Genomic DNA, 22,147 nt, shown 5'->3' with positions numbered 1-22,147 from the left:
CTCCCACGTCAGAGGCGTCAACTTCAACAATGAATTGACGGGTGGGGTCCGGATGAGTCAGGACAGGGGCAGACGTGAAGCGCGTCTTAAGGTACCGAAACGCCTTCTCCGCCTCAGGGGACCAGACAAAAGGCACCTTGGAAGATGTGAGGGCAGTGAGAGGAGCCGCCACAGTGCTGTAGTTCCGCACAAAGCCCCTATAGAAATTGGCAAAGCCAAGGAAGCTCTGGAGCCCCTTCCGGTTACTGGGTTGGGGCCACTCGACCACCGCTCTGGTCTTCTCCGGGTCCATCCGGATACTGCCGGCCGACAGGATGTAGCCCAAGAAGGGGACAGTGGTCTGGTGGAAAGCACACTTCTCCGCTTTCACAAACAGGCAATTCTCCAGAAGGCGCTGGAGCACCTGTCTCACATGCTGGGCGTGGTCCTGGGCATTGCTGGAGAAGATCAGGATGTCATCAAGAAAGACAAAGACGAACCGGTTCAGCATGTCGCGGAGGACATCGTTGACAAGAGCTTGAAAGACTGCCGGTGCGTTCGTGAGTCCAAAGGGCATGACGAGGTACTCATAGTGGCCACTGGGGGTGTTGAAAGCAGTCTTCCACTCGTCGCCCTTTCGGATTCTGACCAGGTGGTATGCATTGCGGAGATCGAGTTTAGAGAAGATGGAGGCCTTCTGGACACGCTCAAAAGCAGTGGAGACGAGCGGGAGGGGGTACCGGTTTTTGACGGTGATGTCGTTCAAGCCCCGATAATCAATACAGGGTCGTAACCCTCCATCCTTCTTCCCCACAAAGAAGAACCCCGCCCCAGCAGGAGAAGAGGACGGGCGGATGAGTCCAGAGGCTAGGGACTCTGAGATGTACTTCTCCATAGCGTCGGTCTCTGGGCCTGACAGCGAGTACAGGCGGCCACGAGGGGGAGAAGTATCAGGCATGAGATTGATAGGACAGTCATAGGGACGGTGAGGAGGTAACGACGTGGCTCGTGACTTGTTGAAGACCTCCCTCAAGTCCCAGTATTCAGGTGGGACCCCTGCCAGGTCAGGAGAGTGGTTGGAAGGCGTCGGTTCAGGAGTGAGTGGGGGTTGAGCCGACAGTAGGCAGTTAGCCAGACAATACTGCCCCCAGGCGGTGATCTTGCAACATGACCAGTCAATAGAAGGGTTATGCAAAGCCAGCCAGGGACGTCCCAAAATGATAGGGACATGAGGAGAATTGATGAGGTGCAAAGAAATAGTCTCATAGTGATTGCCAGAAATACGTAGCTTGATAGGAACCGTAGACTGAGTTACCAACCCGATGGGTCTGCCATCGAGGGCGCTGGCTTGACGAGGTTTGTCAACAGAAATAGTGGGGATATTTAATTGGTGGACTAGGTTAGCATCAATCAGATTAGCATCTGCACCAGAATCAATAAGAGCCTGAGTCTTCAATAGAGAGGTAGAATAGCTGATAGTAACAGACTGGAGATTATTGCAAGAGTTAGGGAATTGAACATTGCTCACCAATAATTCCCTGGCTACTGGCGAGCGTTGTCTTTTAGAGGACAAGTTGCCACAATGTGGCCAGGATTCCCACAGTAGAAGCAGGCTTTATCTCTGACGCGGCGCTGGCGCTCTTCGTTGCTCAAACTGGCTCTTCCAATCTCCATGGGTTCCCCTCTGGAGGTAGAGGGGGGCGTGGTCAAGGCTGTGACGCGCCCGGCACCGGTGAGTGTAGGACCCGCCTCTGTGGGGTTGCGGTCCACGTTGGGACCGCGGAAGGACCTCTCTCTACGCCGCTCACGGAGGCGCTCGTCAATCTTTACAGCTAACTTCATGAGTTCATTCAAGTTGTTTGTGTCCTCACGGGTGGCGAGTTCGTCTCGTAGCTCGGAAGATAGGCCGTGGTGATAAGCGGTGAGCAGCGCATCATCATTCCATCTCGTCCCGGCTGCCAACGTGAGAAACTCAATATTATAGGCGGTCACATCGCGCCTACCCTGTCGCACAGCATACAGCCTCCGGGCCGCCGTCTGACCCGAACCAGGATGATCAAACACACGCTGAAACTCCGCCACAAAGGCATCATAAGTGCGATTAGCCGTGGGGAGAAGGCCGAGATGCGCGACAGCCCAGTTGAGTGGACTGTCAACAAGAAGATTCACAACAAACGCCAGCTTGTTATGATCGGATGTGTAGCGGGACGGCTGTGCGGCGAATGTAAATTCACACTGGACCATGAACTGCCGAAAACCCCCTGGATCCCCGGAGTACTTGGCAGGAGTGGGAATATTGGGTTCGGAACGCGGGTCGGTACCAGCAGGATTAACGGGAGGCACCGCTGGAGCGACAGGATCTGGTGCAGGCAGAGCTTGGTGAGTAACCAACTGTTGAACAACAGCCGTAAGGTTTGTAATCGCGTCTTGCATGTCTCTGATGTTTTGGTCGTGCCTACCCAGTACATCAAGGGCTGACGGATTCTGGTTACCCGCTGAGTCCATAACTGGCCTGCAGATCTGTCAGGCACCAGAAAGGATAGGACTCAGAAGCAGGCAGCAAACCTTTAACGGGTTTTATTAAAGTTCAAAGGGAAAAGGCAGAGGCGTAGTAGGTATGTATAGCGTGGGTCTGGATTCCTGGAAGGCTGTCCGTAGGGCGTCGGTTCCGATAGGGATTAGGCAAGTCGTGAATCAGAGTTCGGTCCGGGTCCATACACATGCAGTGGTTCTGGGAACAGGCAAAGGTACAAGGCGTCAGGCAAGGGAAAACCAGGGACAGGCTAAGGTCAGATATAATAACAGGCTGGATAACAGGTTCAAGAATAACGGCGTTGCTAACCTAGGGTAAACTGGGTTGATCTGCAGGCAGAGAACAATGGGTAGCTGCAGACAATAAGTAACCTTGGCTACTCAGCGTGGAACCTGGTGCAGGTGCGCTCACACTGGTGTGGGCGTGACAGGACTATACTATACCATTTACAGGGGTGTCTTCAAATGAGAATATACCATAAATAAGCATACAATAAATACATATAAATAAATAACCTTAAACCATACAAATGTTACACATTTCTGTGAACTACATGAACTATACAACTTATATAATAAGTCCTTCACATTACAACATAAATAAGCAATCACATCTTAACCCCCCCCCCCCCTGCTATCCTGACATGGTCCAGCCCAATCCTTACTGAAACACTGAATCACAGGCACACATTATTAGGCATTCAATCAAACCTCAACCATAGAACTCCACATTATTGCACTTCCCAAACATATTGAATCTAAAACCCACATTGCACTTGCCCCTCATGTTTGTTAATCAAGCATTTCCCCAGGTGGAACTCGTTGGCTGAGTGGCCATCTCAGCTAAACAGGAAACGGTATTCAACAATAAAATCATGACTGCAAAATACAACTGTGCAAGTTAATAAAGTGCCAATATGCTGTGCAGAATAAGTAACAGAGGACCACTCTGTTACACACCCTAAAACATGATCATCAGGTATTATTACAATATAAGGAGGAAGAACTTTTTCCAAAAAGTGTACAGTATTTGTTAAAATCATGGTTTTATGTGGACACGCCCACCAGTTCATTAAGTATGCCAGGTTTGCCTGGCGGGTGCAGGTGATGGGTGGTGATCCACCTGAACTGAAGCCGCACCCACAGCTGTAGTTGTATGATGAAGGGGGAGGGGTTAGGGGAGGGGCTGATAGTGTGATGTCACTATATTACTGTTTATTTCATTGGCCCGTTTTGACTGTCAAGGGTTCAGCCTCCAGGAAGAAACCCTAAATACAAAGTTAATACACCATTGCACATAAAAAACGACTCCAGGGTGTCTAATGAAGTACTGTCACCTCATAGACACATGAAAAACTGGAAAAATACTAAAATTGTGGCACTCCATCTTTAAAGACCTAGTACTGTATGTCAAAGTAAAAATATGTTTTTCACACTTTTAGAGACGTCATCGTTATGGGCACACCTAAAAATAGATGCCAAAAATAATCAATTTAAAAAATGTTGTGTATTATATCAAAAGTTCCTAAAAAGGCAATTTTGCAATTTCACAAAAACGTGCTGCGTGATGACAGACATATAACCTCTTATGAAAATAATATAAATTAATCTTGATTTCATTCATCTGTTCCCTGATTCCCATCAAACACACCGCTGCATGGTTTTGATTACAGTACTACTCCGTTTTTAATATAATTCAAGGTGACATCCAGTCTCCAGAACGGTCTATTACTCATTTTAAGTAAGTAGTCTTGCCGAGCCATGAGGCCCATAGGGGCAGGAGCCTATAGCTCCTGTTTCTGTAGCGTGAAGCAGCTTGATGTACAAGTACACACCCTGGACATGACGCTAGTATGTCGCAGGGACTTACCCCCCAATACAACCCTTGATGCTGAGTGTCAAGCAGGGAGGCACTGGGTCCCATTTTTCTACAGTCTTTGGTGTGACCCGGCCGGGGATCGAACCCCGTCCTCCCAGTCTCAGGTCGGACACTCTAACCACAAGGCCACTGATATATTTTTTTAAACCTCCTTAAAATATTTAGCTGAAAAACATCTTAGGTTAGAAATAAGCCCCGTACTGTAGTAGCAAACATGCTTAGCTGGCTGTCTCTCTCTCTCTCCCTTGTAAACAAACACCATAGATATAAAAAAAACCATGCCTCATTGGCTATATAGCTGCAGTTCACTGGAGCGATGTCTTTAGGTATTTAGTCACATAGGGCATTGAGGGCAAATTCGCATTGACTAATGAGCAGGTTGATGTGCAACCTTCCACAGTGTCCCTGTCCCTGAAACAGAGCTATATGTCGACCGAGGTGGGGACGTAGTATAGGTGAAAAGAGGGTGGGTGGGTGGGTGGCCGGCCGGCCGGGGGTCCTACAGTATGGCTGTCATGCCGAGACAAAGGAGACATTCCCTGCCTGGCTCCTGCTTTGTTTAGTTTTATTGTTTTGGTTTGAGGTTTTGAGGGTTGTTTTTTTTTAGACTGGATTATTAGTGAAGAAAACAGATGTTACAGTGTAGTCCAATCAATGGCAGGACCTAATCAATCTGCCCTCTCCGCTCAAACACCAGGCCCAAGGGAAATTGCCACTACAGCAGCTATATATACAGTGCGCGCACACGCACATTGCACACGCACATGCACATTGCACACACACATGCACATTGCACACACACATGCACATTGCACACACACATGCACGCACGCCCTCACACAGGGGGAGGGGGTTGAACTTCCTTCCTGCCATGTTAGTACCTTCACGTAATGTTTTGTTCACATGGACTCACTGACGGCCACTGTTTACTCACTGTAGGTAGAACGCAGCACTGCATGGTTCCCGAACACTGGCTCGGGACCCATGTGTGGGTCGCTGACACATTTTTACGGGTCCCTGATTCTTTTTTTGGTTTCCTACATTTTCGTTTCAAAACGTTTTCAAAATACATTTCCCCCCCCCAAAAAAACGCAAAAAATAACAACAAACAAAAGACAAATAAACAAAATTAAAAGATTTTCCTTTCAGTCATTTCACGAAGAAATAAAAGACAAATCAAAGAAATTCCACAAATTAGTAAACGCATGTTTAAGAAGTAATGGAAATTGCCGATCTATATAAGCTCATAAGCTTGTAGATCTACTATTTTCATTAGTTTGGGTCCCGGGCAAATGCCCAAATTCTGTCTTTGGGGTCTCGAGTGAAATGATAAGGTTTGGGTTCCACTGGAGTTACAGTACAGTACCTCCTGGAAGCTTGTCCTCTCAGAGCAAACAAACAAAGCACACAGTTCCTTTTCCCCCGAAAGGGAAACGTTGTCCAAAAAGCCTTGTGTGTGTGTGTCCCAAAAAGCCTGCCTTTGTTCTATAGGCCTATAGGGCAGGGCAAAGGTCTCAAATGTTTTCAGCTCAAGACGCAAAAGATACATTTGGTGTCTCCAAACTTACAAAAAACACACAAAAGTATACGTTATGAATTAACCACTTAAAGCTATAACTGTCCTTTTCCACCCCGGATTTGAACCCGGTTTCTTGCGCAAGTGCCGACATTTTTATACCATCGATCTTAACCATCACCAGTCAAAACATTGTGTGTGTCTATAGGTGAGACATGACCTTTGACACAATCAAAATGTCTCGATAGAAGAACAGAGGAGACAAAGTACAACCTCTGCAGTTGTATAAATCATATTGTATTAACGCACTCATAAAAGTTGTTTTATTTGATGTATTTATTTTAAATAGACTGATGTACAAGCTGTCAAGGTCACAACGTGCTATCTGTAATAGATCTGCTATTTTTTTCACACAAGCGCAACCAAACATAAAATTACTTCTAAATTCTACTGGATCTCTTCTCCTCTACTAGACCCTCCCTAACATTTTAATATAGTTTTTGTTTTGCGGCACCAAGTGCTGCGCAACAAGCTTGTAGATCTGCTATTTTTGAAAAACCCGTGAAAATGTGTCACAAATCTTTGAATAGCATATTCTTTCACAGCGAACGTTTTTAACTCAATTTTGTTGCTGGGGGGGGTGGGGGGGGGGGGTCCCTGGAACAACATAGTTTAAGATGGGGGCCGGTGGCCAAATATATATAATTTTGGGGGTCCTTGACATGGTTTGAAAAGGTTTGAGAACCACTGACAGAAACACACGTTTTTCAGAAAACGTATTTAGAAGACATTTTGTAGAATCTGGTCTCAGGTCTTAATGGGAACCCCTTTTGGTGTTAGCATTATGCTTTAGCTATTGAAAAATAGCAGATCTACAAACTCATAGCTCGCGCTACGAGCTTGTAGGTCTGCTATTTTAGAAAAATCGAAGAACCACTGACATAGAAACATAGCTTTTTCAGAAAAAAAAAAAGACATTTTTATAAGAATGGTCAAAATGGCTATAAGGTTATAGGTTTAGGCATATAACCATCAGGTATAGAAAGTCCCGTGAACGAGGTATAGTCCCATTACACAAGGACCCAGCATGAACAAAGTGTCCACACTGAAACAGTAGCCTACTGTACATTGCAATTTGCAGTATAGCACTGTACTGTATATAAGGATTAAGTCCTGCATTTGCGTGGGTTTGGGATTATTTCAGTATAGCTTGAGGATTAACCTTTTTTTTTTGGGTGGGGGGGGGGGGGAGCGCAAATGTATTGTTTGGAGGATTTGGGTTTGATGTATACAATACATCCAAATATTACAGCCCATGCATGTGCAGTGTGTACGTACTGTATTTGGGACAATACCAGATTAGTAACCACGCACATAATATGTTTATGTTGTTGTATAACTTTTTTCGCTCGACAATGAGATCAACGACTGTATAGTGTTTGATCTGCGTTTCCTCTCACACAGCAGGGGGGGGGGGCGAGAGTAATTACACTGTGTTCTGTGTTATGCCATCTATACCGTAGGGATGTTTTTTTTTCTTCTTCTGTATTTCATTCGTGACCAATCAACCGACCCGTGTTAGTGGGTTAACCCATTTAGGCCTGACGTCGAAATTAAAAAAAGAAATCTTCAAAATCCTGAGAGTTTTCTGAAAAAACCTCATGTTTCTGTATCTGTGGTGGTGCTCAATATGTCATGTCAAGGACCCCAATGTAAATGTAAATATAGTATTAATGTATTAATCATTCTAAATTGTTATTTCCCGGTCTTATACAGGCTAATTTGTTGTTTGTGTCAGATCTGTATACTGTACGGCTATAATTTACAGTTGTACGGCATGTGATGCATGTATACAGTATAATGATCTATACTGTAAATAAACTAGCTGTACTGTGTCTGTCGTTGCAGGGCACGCGCCACACACAGTACAGCATTATATTATCCCATTCTGACCGGGCACCCATTTTGGTGTTTAGCATCATGTTATGCTTTACCTATTGAAAAATAGCAGATCTACAAGCTCATATCGCGCCACCGAGTGGCGCGATACGAGCTTGTAGGTCTGCTATTTTTGAAAAATTCGAAGAACGACTGACATTTTTAGAATCTGATCTCAGGTCAGAATGGGTTCATCAGACCAGTGTGTGTCCATAGTGGAAACCTCGTATGAATCTGATCTCAGGTCAGAATGGGTTATTTGTCAAACGGATGCAAACTATAGTCTGCAGTGAATTGATTAAAGAATGCCTAAATTGGACTGATGCTCATAATATAATCTATAGGGACTATATGGGGTTTTTTTCGATAGCCCAAGGAATCATGTGTAAGCAGTGATATAACCCAATTGTAATTGTCCTCTATACCCATTCTGGGGCGGGAACCCCGTTTGGTCTTTTAAGCATTATGTTATGCTTTAGCTGTTGATTTAAAAAAAATAAAAAATAGCAGATCTACAAGCTCATAGCGCGGCACCGAGTGCCGCACTATGAACTTGTAGCTCTGCTATTTTTTTTTTGAAATCGTGAAAATGTGCCGCAAATCTTTGAATATATATTCTTTCAGAGCGAAGGTTTTTTTTTACTCAAATCTCTGCTTCTGGGACAACATATTTTCAGATGGTGGGGGGGGGTCGGTGGCCAATTTCATATAATTCTAGGGGTCCTTGGCATGAAATAGTTTGAGAACCACTGACACATAGAAACATGGGTTTTTCCAGAAAACGGTCATGATTTTAGAAGACATTTTGTAGAATCTGGTCAGTCCAAAATGGATTCAATTTAGATGATGTGCCAAAAGGCTAGGGCTTGAACGAACGATGATGAATTCCTGTTGTCTTTTCTTGTTCTCCTCTCGTCCTTATCCTTTAGCTATTGAAAAATAGCAGATCTACAAGCTCGTATAGCGCGCCACCGAGTGGCGCGCTACGAGCTTGTATAGGTCTGCTATTTTTGAAAAACCCGAAGAACGACTGACACATAGAAACACATAGCTTTTCCAGAAAACTGTCATTTTCAAACAGACATTTTTTATAGAATCTGATCTCAGGTCAGAACGGGTCATTAAACGTCCGTTTTCTTCCGTTCTCTCCCTTGTCTCCTCCCCCCCTGACCCCAGACCTCCCACGCGTCTCGGACCCCCACGTCCCCCTAGTGGCTCGTGAGATCATGCAGCGGATGATCCGCCAGTTCGCCGCCGAATATACCTCAAAAACAACCACTCAGGACGACCCGCTGCCCTGCAACGGCACCACCGCCGTCAAGGACCAAAGCCTGGCCCCCGCCGCGGCCCCGGACCCCCCCTCTCCAGGGGTCTCCCCCTCCCATCTGCCCCCCTCCTCTGGGGGAGGGGGGCCTCTGGTGGCGGTGCCGCTGCTGCCACCGGCTAGCTCCCCCCAGTACTCCTCGCCCTCCTCCTCCCCGCCGTCCCCGGGCCCGGCCCCGGCGGGCCTCAGCCCCCCTGTCGTCAGTAACAACGCTCCTCTCGCTGCCACCTCAGTGCCCTCCTCCTCGTCCTCCTCCTCGTCCTCCTCCTCCTCCTGCTCCTCCTCCTCCTCGGCCCTGAGCGGCTGTGACGGAGGAGGAGGTGGAGGAGGAGGTGGAGGAGGAGGAGGAGGAGGAGGAGGTGGAAGCGCTGCCGCCTCCGCACAGAACCCCGTCCTCAGCAAGCTCCTCATGGCCGACCAGGACGGCCCGCTGGACCTCACCGTGAAGAAGAGCCACGAGCTGGACCTGGAGGCCAGCCAGCAGGGTGAGGACACACACGCACACACACACACACACACACACACACGCAGGCACACACACACACACACAGACACAGACACACACACACACACACACACACGCACACACGCACGTTTACCTCCCCACAGAGATGACCTGTGAGATTCTGTTTTTATGAATGCCCCTTTTTTTTCTCCTTCCCATTTTAAACCATAACCCTATAGTGCATAAAATTGGATGCCTTGTGAGCTTGTTGATCCGGCAAAGGTTTGGCATGTGACGCTGACGCGTGTTATAAACGAAATATAAATCAGGAATGCCCGGTTAAAAATCCCAACTCTTGATTATAAACCCTATATATAACATGACTATAATCCAAACCCCCGACCTGAATATTTTTTTTCTTCCTATAATGGTAAAACTTCTTAACCATATAAAGCAACATTTCTCTTGGGAGGACCTCACAATCTCAAGTTTTTCAAATTGTGTCATACTTGTGTTGGGACAATTGGCCCTCCACAATAGCCTATAGTAATACACGCACGTACGTACGCACGCACGCACGCACTTACAGTACCGGTATATTGTTAATGTCCTGCAGAAATCCTGTCTGCCTGTTTTGTTGATACTGTTGACGGCTGCCATTGTCCGTCATACAGTGTTTTTTTATGTTTGTAGCGGTGGGACAAAGCCAAACTATATTAAAAATACACGGGAAGATGTATACAAATCTTGCATATAAATACAGGGCAATATTTTTGAGAACCACTGCTCTAAAGCTTTCAGAAAAATGTATGTTCCTGTATACTGTATGTATATATATATCAAACCGACGCTTTCCCTGTTGTAATGGGTTAATGCGTACATTATAGAGTCTCCATCAGGTAGAAATATAACAATGCTCACTTAACAGTCAGTTCAACATTGTTTGTGAATTTAGCACTAGTACTTGAAAATATTTTTGGCTGGCCATTATATGAACTTTCAGGAAGTCCCGATTTCCTTAGTGGCTTCACGAAATATCTGTCTGACTGCCCCCCCCTGGTACGGATGTAGAAACTGCCGGATGCTAACTTGCATAATGTTGAGCAATTCTCATAATGGGCATAATAATGTGACCACACCATTAACAACCTATAGAAGGCAAAAGAAATAAAGAATAATCATCATGCTTTAAGTATAGCATGTGACGTGTCAAACTATAGGGGTTTTCATGATGCTGAATCCATTCCAATTAAGCATTCGTTTTGCAACAAAATTTACACTCATCGGGCAAAGAATGGCCATATAGCCGGCACGTTGCATAACGGCCGTAGTGCAATGACAGTGCTGACATCATCACATTTGTGATGACGGCTATGGCTGTGTGTGTGTGTGTGTGTGTGTGTGTGTGTGTTTTTTTTTTCTTCACAAAAGCAAGTATTGCTGTGCTTTTGTGCACATCCGCGTGTATGTGTGCTTGTGCATGTTGTTGTTTGTATGTTTGCGTGCGTGCGTGCGTGTTTGCTCTCACAAGACATTCATGCAAAACACCATGGTGGAATGGATTAGTTGAAACTATAATGATCGTTGCGATTAATAAACAATGCAATGGGATTAGTGATATTGATTTTTCAACACACATTATAATTTTAACCACATAACCCCCCCCCCCCCCCCACACACACACACACACACACACACACACACACACACACACATAAAAGTCCCTCAGGGCTCTGTACTTGTGTATTTTATGTTGCAACCTCTATACATTACATGTTTTCGTATAACCTTGTAGATCTGCTGTTTTTTCTGTGACAGTTTCCCCCGGAATACAGATGGTGGGTTTTAAATGGTTAAAAAATGTTATATATATCGTCGATGCAACACAAAGAGATGAGAAATAGCAGATCTACAACGCATTATTGCGAAGCATTATGAGCGAGACACAACTCTATTGATCACATGACCCGACGCATTGTTCTCCTCTGACCTGCTGCTGTGTTGCTCTGTGGCTGTGTTTGTCTCTGTGTTTGTCTGTGTGTGTGTGTGTGTGTGTGTGTGTGTGTGTGTGTGTGTGCGCGTGTGTGCGTGCCGCTCCTCAGAAGATGGCGTCCTGGACCTGTCCACCAAGAAGAACCACAGCGTTGGCGGCGGCCTCCTCAAAACCTCTCCCAGCTTCTGCTCCACGCCTGGAGTCAAGGGGTGAGACACAGCGACACTATATAACTCTAATTAATACTATAATAACTATATCTATAGGGGCCTGGAGTCAAGGGGTGAGACATTATATAACTCTAATTAATACTATAATAACTATATCTATAGGGGCCTGGAGTCAAGGGGTGAGACACGCAGCAACACTATACTCTAATAATCATCCACAGGTGCACATACTGTAACTTTTTTGGGGGCTATAGTTCTCAGAGATATGTTGCTTGGTGCGGACGTCTCTACTCTTACCCACAACGACGTTATACTTTATCAAAGCACGAGATTGAAAGGTAGAGTTAGTGATTTCACTTAATTCAAATATCACTTATTTTTTTTGTTTTGTTGTGATAATCCTCTCTACTATAGAGTGTGTGCTGACCATATAAGGAGTTCCTCCCTGTCCCCAGTTAACCCCTGGGGGGGTCAAAAAACCTTTGGTTTCGTTTTTGACTCTCTATCCTGATTGGACGAAGGCTTATAGGTCCCACAGCCAAAAACGAAACCTAAGGTTTTTTGAGTGAAATCACTTACTCTACCTTGAACACTGAGGCGCTCCAACACAGGTCGAATTAACTACACTCGCCTAATGCCGCGGAGGGTTCCAATGTTTAACGTAATTCCAAAGTGTGTACAATTGTACATTGTTTTAAGTCACAGATGGTGATGGTTTTTCATAATCGTAAATATATGAACGTTTGGCCAAAAGCTCGTGTTTAATCCACGTGGGTTCTTGTTTACTTGGTTATAGCGCTCCGAACGCATCGACCGCCTTCACTTTCAACTGTCGCGGCAGCTCGGTTAGAACCGAAACTGACCTCCTCTTCAGAATGAGAGCCGCTTAGTAATGGTTTAGTCAATACTAGTTGTATTTTATAAGTCATAAGTCTACTTTAATACAGGACGAGGACGTAGTAGATGGACAGAGAAAGTAAATGTTGGTATACTAGCGGCAGTATACGCAGGAGCACTTTATTTCCTTTGATCTGCCACGCGACATTTATTGTAACCACGCATGAACTGACAGTGTTAGTCTAGTTTTTTTAGTCAACTAAATATCATAAGATTTTAGTCGTTGGCGGCGTCGTTTAAGGGGCTGATCTTTCACTGGGCTGCATGCTGAAAAGGCGTTGCTGTGAGCTTGTAGATTGGCTATTTTCAGAGCGCGGCGCTAATTATAGCGCTGTCAGAAATAATTGCGATGACAACCTTCAGCACTGTGTCCATATACATCACGTTCGGTAGCCCTCATCAAGTCGCGGCGCGCGCGGTGGCTTTTGTGCTTCGTTATTCCCACCTTTTGCTCTTTGCCACGCAAAAGGATCCGTATAATTAGCGCGCCACGAATGGATTCCACGCACGCACGGATCCCACACATACACGGACCAACATAAAAGCACGCGGCAGATCATGTTAGCATTAACCCATTCTGACCTGAGATCAGATTCTAAAATTGTCTTCTGCGTCCTGACAGTTTTCTGAAAAAGCTATGTTTCTATGTGTCAGTCGTTCTTCGGTTTTTCAAAAATAGCAGACCTACAAGCTCGGCGCGCTACGAGCTTGTAGATCTGCTATTTTTCAATAGCTAAAGCATAACATAATGCTATAACACCAAAAGGGGTTCCCGCCCAGAATGGGTTAATGTGTGTATCAGCGCGGCTAATTTCTCACGCCGTGACATATCGACGAGGAAATCCAACAAAGAGCATCTTTTTAATTTAAAGAAAATCGACGGGGAATATGAAAAGAGTATAAAACTCCGCCCCTCGGGGCGCAAACGAACCACAGCCAAACGCCTCCGACCTTTCATCTTTTTTTTTTTACTGATTGGCGCGGCTGTGGCCCCCATCGTCAATGCCCATTGATTTCATGGCTATGAGGCGTTTGGCGAAGGCATATGGATGTATTTATGCACACAGGTATTTATAATTCAGCGCGAGAGAGAGGGGGGTCAACGGCAGAGCGTGTCAGAGACGTGACAGAGCCTTCTTTGTCTGCTTCTTCTTGCTTTTGTCTTTTTATCGACGAAACGCAACAATGCAGATCCAGTCATTTATCGATAACTAACTATACATACAGCTTTGCCTCGAAGTCATGCGCGCTACATGCTTGTTAAGGAGGAATACATAATAATATGCTACTTTTAATCCTTAGGTCAGAGGTGGATTTGGAGAGGTTTTCATTCCGTATGCCGTTGTTGCTGTCGGGCAGAAGCCTCTATAAATTAACCCATTCTGACCTGAGATCAGCTTTACAAAAAACGTCTTCTACATCCTGGCAGTTTTCTGAAAAAGCTATGTTTCTATATGTCAGTCGTTCTTTTTAACACCAAAAGGGGTTCCAACCCAAAATGGGTTAACGCCCCAATTGATCATACGACAGCGTCACGCCAAAGTATCATAAAGTATAGCAGATCTGCAAGCTGGAACGCGTTTGCGAATAGAGACGATATATATATATACATGTAATATTGACCCCAGTGGTGCTAAAGTGCTATAATGAATGAATGTTGCGTCCATGTTTTTTGTGCCAAGTTGAAGTGGTTGTCTTGGATTCCACAATAAAGGACGACTTCACCACTTTTCATATTCATATAATAATTGTATGATTATGAAATATTGGTCCTCATGAATGAGGACCAATTTAATTGGTCCAATCATTGGACCAATTAAATTGGTCCTCATTAATGTTCATGATGAAATAGCACTCGGTCTGTGTCTAACAGGAGGGTTGTGGGGGGCCTGTGGGAAGTTCAGAAACCCGTCGATAAGCATATTAAAAAAAAGAAGAAAAAAAAATCTTTATTATCACTTTTCAGGAATAGAAAGCCTGCAGTTTCTATTTGCGTGGATTCCCCGTCGATGATGTCACTGGAAGACCGGTTTCTGAACAGCCCAAAGCCCTCCTATAGTGGGGAAAAAGATGTGCTATATTACCATGAACTACCATTAGTGAGGACCACTATGAACATAGGTTGAAAAGTGGTGAAGTCATCCTTTAATTAATAACAGGCTTATTGTCAAGGCAGACCCATATATGGTTTGTGACATCACTTGGGCTGTTTTATATGTTTTAACAAGACTAAAATAATCTAAAATCCCTGCTTGGCCTGACAGACCTATCGACAGAGGAGCCATCCTGAAATAAACGAGTGAATTAATTCAGTATACTGTAATATGGAGGAGAGAGGCATGCGAGCCATAGCCTAAAATGTCCAGGTAGCCTACCACACATAACGTATTTTGACTCCCACTCACACAAGAGGTTAACCCATTCTGACCTGAGATCAGATTCATACGAGGTTTCCACTGGACACACACTGGTCTGATGAACCCATTCTGACCTGAGATCAGATTCTAAAAATGTCAGTCGTTCTTCAAATTTTTCAAAAATAGCAGACCTACAAGCTCGTATCGCGCCACTCGGTGGCGCGATATGAGCTTGTAGATCTGCTATTTTTCAATAGGTAAAGCATAACATGATGCTGAACACCATAATGGGTTCCCGGTCTGAATGGATTAAAGGAACAGTAGCCTGTTATGCAAGGGAATGCTTGGTATACTAAAACGCCTGGTGCAATGAACTATACGCCTGCACAAGACTTGGAGTGTGAAGTAGGAATCAAGAAGTTCCCTAAGGCCCTAACGCCTTTAGCCACTCTCCAGCTCAATAGCAGTGTTGTTTCTATAAAGATCAGGGCATGACATTGTACATTTTGTACGTTTTAAGCAGTGGTGGGAAGTAATTAAGTGCATAAGTAGACTACTGTGCTTAAGTACAATGTTGAGATGTTTACTTGAGTATTTCCACTTTCCAATACTTCTGCACTACATTTCAGGTCAAACATGTGTACATTTACTCCACTACATTTATTCGAACACTTTAGTTACTAGTTACTTTAGTTACTATAGTTACTTTGTAGATTTTTATTACATACATTCAGTGGTGTCATGGTATAATATAGTAGTCGCAGTCCCGCCCCCTCGAGAGACCCGGAAAATAAATCGCCGTTCATTTATCCTCATAGACTTCTCAGAAAGTATTTATTTAAAGACGTTTACACCGCGGACAAAGCCAACTCTTGTCGTGACAAATCATGACAACAAACACAATGTTTTGGGCCAAACAAATAATTAGAAAGTAGAAAAGAACGGCAGGTTACACTTTTTTTTGTTGTTTTTCTTCTTATAAATTATTTGATCGGCCCAAAACATTCATTGTGTTCATTGTCATGATTTGTCACGATCCGAGGTGGCTCTGTCTCTGCGGCGTAACCGTCTTTAAATAAATACTTTAGGGAAAAGCCTATGGAGAAAATGAATGGAGAATCATTTCCTGGGCCACTCGGGACTGCGACGCTCTATAGGTTACGTGTGCTCAGGTGTAAACAGTTAAAGCTGTTGTTATACAAAGTAGTATCCATTTTCTACTTAAACAGAGTAGTTCTATAGTGCAGTATTGATACATCCCCACCTCGACAAAGCCTCGTTTGTTCCATCTAGCCTCAAGCCTCACTGTCGATTAGGACAACGTGGTTCTCAAAGTGGGTTTCCCGGGGACCCCCAGGGGTCCTTGACGGGTTTCAACGTGTCCCAGGCAAAATGAGGCCATGTTTTTTTATGTCTTGATAAATCTTCTCTCACGGGAGTCCCTGGAACAAAGCATTTTTCCCCCCCAAATTTGGGTTCCTGGACAAATTGCATCAATTTGGGAGTGACATGAAAGTATAGTTGAGATTATAGGAAACAAGGATTTGCGCAGCACTATAGTGTTCTTTTAACGATGGTACCGTATAATATGCTTGAAATGCTACTGCTCTGCTCATTGTGACGTCTTTGGGGAGAGAGAGCCGCGAGTCGCGACCACGGCGCGCATATACAACATTCCTTTGACGCTCCTGTTGTTTTGGGATCAGGTGGAATTATCAGATCCACTGGTGATGTGTAGCGGAGTGTCCCCAATGACGCCCGGCTGTAAATGACTGTGAGCGGCTCTCTGGGTAGAGTAGAGGTAGACTCCAAAGCCTCTATAGTTAACCCTGTATTGTTTTCAGCCTTATAAGACGTCCCACTGAGATAATCTATCTTAACCCATTTTGCGCGGGAACCCATTTTTGTGTTTGCATCATGTCGTGCTTTAGCTATTGAAAAATAGCAGATCTACAAGCTCGTAGCGCGCCACTAGGTCTGCTATTTTTGAAAAATCGAAAGAGCGACTGACATAGAAGACATTTTTAGAATCTGATCTCAGGTCAGAATGGAAAACTGTCAGGATGTTGAAGACATTTTTAGAATCTGATCTCAGGTCAGAATGGGTTAAACCCCCCGTTGAGGACACCCCACATGGCTCATTTATGTTGTTCACCCTCAGAACAGTCTTTTATTATTAGTAGTATTATTCCCGTTAAAGGGACACTTCACCCTTTTTGCAAAAAAATAATATGTTAATGACGTTTAGAAGCTTTAGAACACTTTCCTGGGGGTCTTTATGTGTGTAATATGTGGTTTTAGATATTTTAGATTGTAGCAGTGAGCCTGTTGTCTCTGATGTCATGGACACTGGGCTCACTTCCTTCCTGGACTACATGTTGTCTCAGTAAGACAGCTCTCCCCCCTATCCACAAGGAGGAGCAGTGCACCAAATAATTATGGGAATTGTAGTCCAGGAAGGTAGTGAGACCAGTGTCCATGACATCAGAGACACTGGGCTCACTGCTACAATCTAAAATATCTAAAACCACTTATTACACACATAAATACCCCCAGGAAAGCGATCTAAAGCTTCTAAACGTCATTAACATTTATTTTTTTGCAAAAAGGGTGAAGTGTCCCTTTAAGTTCACTTTCCCGTCTGCCATCGCTTTCTCGTTCTGCCTGTTTTTCAAAAAAAAAAAATCTTCTTTTTTTAAGACACTTGCAGCCGTTGCTATAGTTACTTAGGCTGAAGAGAGGAGGCTACAGAAATTCAAACAAAGGCCATAGCATTTAGTTGCATTACTGTGCAACGAGTACGAGGTTATTTCTCATTATCGCAGTGTCTTAAAATGGGAAACGTTGTATTGTTTCCTTTCTTAAATCAAGATTTAAAAAAATATATATATACTTGAGAGCGGTTAAATTAAATTGATTGTTATTGAATTGAGTTCATTCATTCTAATTGCCGGCATCCGGTCTTTACAGCTCACTCACTCCCAGAGTGACTAATAATGATTGAATTCATTCATTCTGTGACAGCTACTGTACTTACCTATACTGTTCCTTACCTTTTAAGTAGTCACGGAATATTTACGTACACTATACGATCGATCCCCCGATCTGTGCGGTCCCGAAAAAACGTTTCACGCGTTCTTTTGTTATATGCTCCGTCGAATATGCCATAATGGCGGACTGCAGGAAGTGGAGCGGAGATAAACGCATGTGAGAAAGTCGATGAGAGGCGATTTTTTCTTTTTTAGATCAACATGATTTCCTGGGTTCCCGGTTTCAACGGGAGTCAAACGGTGACTCATAGGTTAGCGAAGAGAGAAAATGTCATTCGTTCTGCCATAGAAATCTTAAAACTACACCTGAAATCACAAATATACGTCGCGATCTGTGAGTCTTTATATAAGGCGCTCTAAGATCAATACAAAACCACACGAACCAGGGGAATAGCGCCATCTAGCGGCAGTGTTCGTCAGGACTTCAGTGGTCTATCTTATCTATCTATTTAATGCTCCACGTGCTCTGTGTGTATACGTCTATAATCCACGTAACCCGAGAACCGTTTTCCCCGCCAACTTCAAATTTGAACAAACGCGTTCCACTCCACGGCAGGGAGTGCGGTGCCCGGTGTCGAGTCCGCCGTATACGCGTTTGTCCAGAACCGCCACAAAAGGCTCTGGTGCAGGCTCTGCCAGTGGACCTAATGAGCCTAAGTCCCCCCCCCCCCCCCACACACCTGTAGAATTCCACTCTGCCTGAGCCAATTACTTGCCATGGCAACTCCACACCTGCGATTTGATTATTTAACCAGTCCACAATTCAGTTTGCACTCTTCAGACATTCTCCCCACACACAGCATCCACAGACGTTTACCATTGCGTTGTTCCCAAGTAGACTGCACAGGTCTAGCCCATTCTGGGCGGGAACCCCTTTTGGTGTTAACTATAAGCATTATGTTATACTTTAGCTATTAGACCGAGTGGCACGCTACGAGCTTGTAGGGCTGCTATTTTTGAAAAATGATGAAAATGCGGCACAAATCTTTGAATATATATTCTTTCAGAGGACTTTTTTTTTTGACGTCATGCCTAAATGGGCTAGTACTGTACATCAAATGCATAGAGACGGTGTAGTGCCTCAGTAATCTAGGATTATAGGTAAACCAACCCTATTAATATCAAAATTTAAATAATATGTATATTGAAACTATACTATATGATGCCAGGTCAAAACAAATGAAAGCATTGCATTGGTCGTGGTGTTGTCCATGGTTAATTGCTGGATTGCTTGTATACATGCGACCAGTAACACACACCGCGATGCTATTCCTCCGTTTTTGTTTGTGGCATTTAGTATAATTTTAAATAATTAATCATAATACGTTTCTTTCGACAAGAACTCGACTGTCGACGCTGGATGTAATTAAAAGAAAAGTAGTGCACCCACATAACACCTGTGGGCGAAGAGAGAGAGGCTGAGGCAGAAGCAGGCTGAATCTTTTGACTTAAAAGAAAAGGCTGTGCTTTAGTGAAAGAAAGTCTTCATTTTGTGCCAATGCAGTTTCGAATTGCATATGTTATGCCTGTAATGAATTGGATATAAGAAGGAATTTGGTGAGATTTAAATAATAAGATTCAAGGGAACAACATAAGGCATATATATATATACTGCCGCTTCGCTACATCAACTGTAATGTAATTACCTTGTCATTGTAAATAATTAATTATCTTTAAATAAAGTGGCGAGGGAAATAAAAAATATTTGCAACTACTTTAGCCAGCTGAATCCCTTGTTAACGCCATAATTGCACAGAAACCAATTAACTGAATGAAGAATCCTGGTAATTGGAATTCTGTATTCTCCGTGCTTTGGTTTACACGCCTACTGTATACCTGTTTTAACGTTCTGATAACATATTTATTTAGGGGTGCAACCATGTAACTGATAATTGTCATGTGTACACAGCATGTGAATAGTTCAACATTTTTAATCATTATTCAGAAGGCTGCTTTGTAGGATATACGAAATCATCAAGACATTTTTTTGTGACTTTGTAGAACTGAAGAACCTTTCAGAATCTGTCACGAATGAGGTTCATATGAGCTGGGCCCTTTATGACGCATCTGATGCTGATGATCCAACACAACAACAGCACTCTTTGATTCTGCAAATGACACTGATGTGACATCGTGGTAAATGGTGCATTTATATAGTGCCTTTATCCAAGGCGCGTTGCATAGATTGTTTGCATTTCATTCGCCCATTCGCACGCACATCCGTACACGGCGGAAACCATGCAAAGGCACCAACCAACCAGCACATCAGGAGCAATTACGGGGTTCAGAGTCTTGCTCAAGGACACTAACTCTGGGGGAGCCCACAGGGTTCGAACTGGCAACCTTGCGGTTACTCCATCCGGCCACTCTACCCCCTGAGCCACCGCCGCCGTCGTGAGAGACCTGGCGCTCAACCACACTTATAACTCTCTGTCTCATTTCTGTCTCTCATCCAATCACAGGCGTCCCCTGAGGGTAGAGCGCGCCTTCCGAGAGCTGGACGAGGACGTCGGCCCGCTGCTGTCCAACAACAGAAGCCTGCAGGGGGAGGAGGGGGGGGGACTGATACGGGACAACTACGTCAGCTCCACCTCCGCCAAGCAGCAGCAGCAGCCGCCGCTGGCCCGCTCGCTGCTCATCAAGGAGGAGCTCCTCAGCCAGAAGCACCACCACCTCCTGAGCCAGCCCGCCGCGCTCTCACTGGCCACGCTGGAGTCGGCCGGGCTGCTCGGCGGCAGCCAGGGCTCCCCCTCCTCCCCCCACTGGGGGAGCAAGGCCCACCTGGAGAGCCTGCTGAAGCTCAAGCAGGCCAGCGGGGCCCTGAGCGGGGCCCTGAGCGGGGCCCTGAGCGGAGCGCTCGGCGACCTCAAGGAGCTGCCGCTGTTCCTGCAGGACAACCACCACAACCACCACAACCACCACAACCACGGCGGCCACCACCACCACGGAGCCTTCTCCTCCTCCAAGAGCTCCCTCCTCCACCACCACCACCACCACAACAACAACTCCAAGCACCACCACCACCACCACCAGGTGAAGAGAGAGCCGGGCTACTCCCCTCCCGTGGACCTGAAGATCCCTCAGGTCCGAGGCATGGACCTCTCCTGGGACTCCCACGCCTCGGAGCTGTACGGCTACGGGGCCCTCGGAGGAGGAGGAGGCAGCAGCCACGTGGAGAACGCCCTGAGCCGGAAGCTGAGGGCCATCCTGCCCAAGCAGAACCGCCGCGGAGGAGGAGGAGGAGGGGGCGGAGGAGGCCTGGGAGCGAGCCTCGGGGGCCTGCTGGACGGGGCGGTGATGGCCGACTACTGGAGCTCCTCCGACGTGGACCACCACCACCACCACCACGCCACCTCCGGAGGAGGAGCGGCTCAGTACGGCTCCACCTCGGACGCCGAGGGGGACGCCATGGGCAACAAGCAGCCGCGGAAGAAGCGCGGCCGGTACCGCCAGTACAACAGCGAGATCCTGGAGGAGGCCATCGCCATGGTGATGGGCGGCAAGATGAGCGTGTCGAAGGCCCAGAACATCTACGGCATCCCGCACAGCACGCTGGAGTACAAGGTGAAGGAGCGCCTGGGCACCCTGAAGAACCCCCCAAAGAAGAAGCTCAAGCTGATGATGAGGATGGAGGCGGGTGGCGGCGGCGGCGGGGGCGGGGGTGGGGGTGGTGGGGGCGGGGGGGGCCAGGACTCCGCCGCCGAGTCAGAGAACACCCCCACGCACGCCACGCCGCGCGACAACGACGACGGCGGCGGGCTTATACCGCCGCCGCTGGAGGCCGCCGCCGCCGCCGCCGAGCTCAAGGACGACTGAAACGAGGAGGAACGAGGAGGAGGAGAAACAACGAACGACGGAGTTTTGATGACAGAAAAAAACTATCGATCGAACGATCGATCGATCGACCGAAATGACAAATAACTTTATAAAACCTCAGACAGATTAAATGACTTTAAGATAATTTGATGAAATGAAAATGGACCGGGGGCTTTATTTGTGCCAATTTACTTTGCAGTATCTGGGTGAGCACAAACGCAGGGAAAAAAAACACCAGGAGGATTCTTTTC

General features: G+C 45.7%; 1 protein-coding gene across 1 annotated transcript in view; it reads left to right on the top strand.

The window, feature by feature from the left end:
• The window catches only part of lcor (ligand dependent nuclear receptor corepressor), a gene marked incomplete at both ends in the record, with an annotated part of 47,499 nt that extends 25,603 nt beyond the window's left edge, over positions 1-21,896 (top strand). The window contains 4 exons of the mRNA XM_080758585.1: positions 9,021-9,371; positions 9,513-9,653; positions 11,719-11,815; positions 20,543-21,896. Coding sequence (XP_080614711.1) covers positions 9,021-9,371; positions 9,513-9,653; positions 11,719-11,815; positions 20,543-21,896 — 1,943 coding nt within the window. The remainder of the gene's footprint in view (positions 1-9,020; positions 9,372-9,512; positions 9,654-11,718; positions 11,816-20,542) is intronic.
• Positions 21,897-22,147: the final 251 nt, after the last annotated feature.

This window comes from Protomyctophum bolini (genome assembly GCF_963924005.1).
Source record: "Protomyctophum bolini genome assembly, chromosome: 3".
Classification (NCBI taxonomy): Eukaryota; Metazoa; Chordata; class Actinopteri; order Myctophiformes; family Myctophidae; genus Protomyctophum; species Protomyctophum bolini.
Note: the sequence above shows the minus strand (reverse complement) of the source record. Positions and strands in the feature narration are given on the sequence as shown.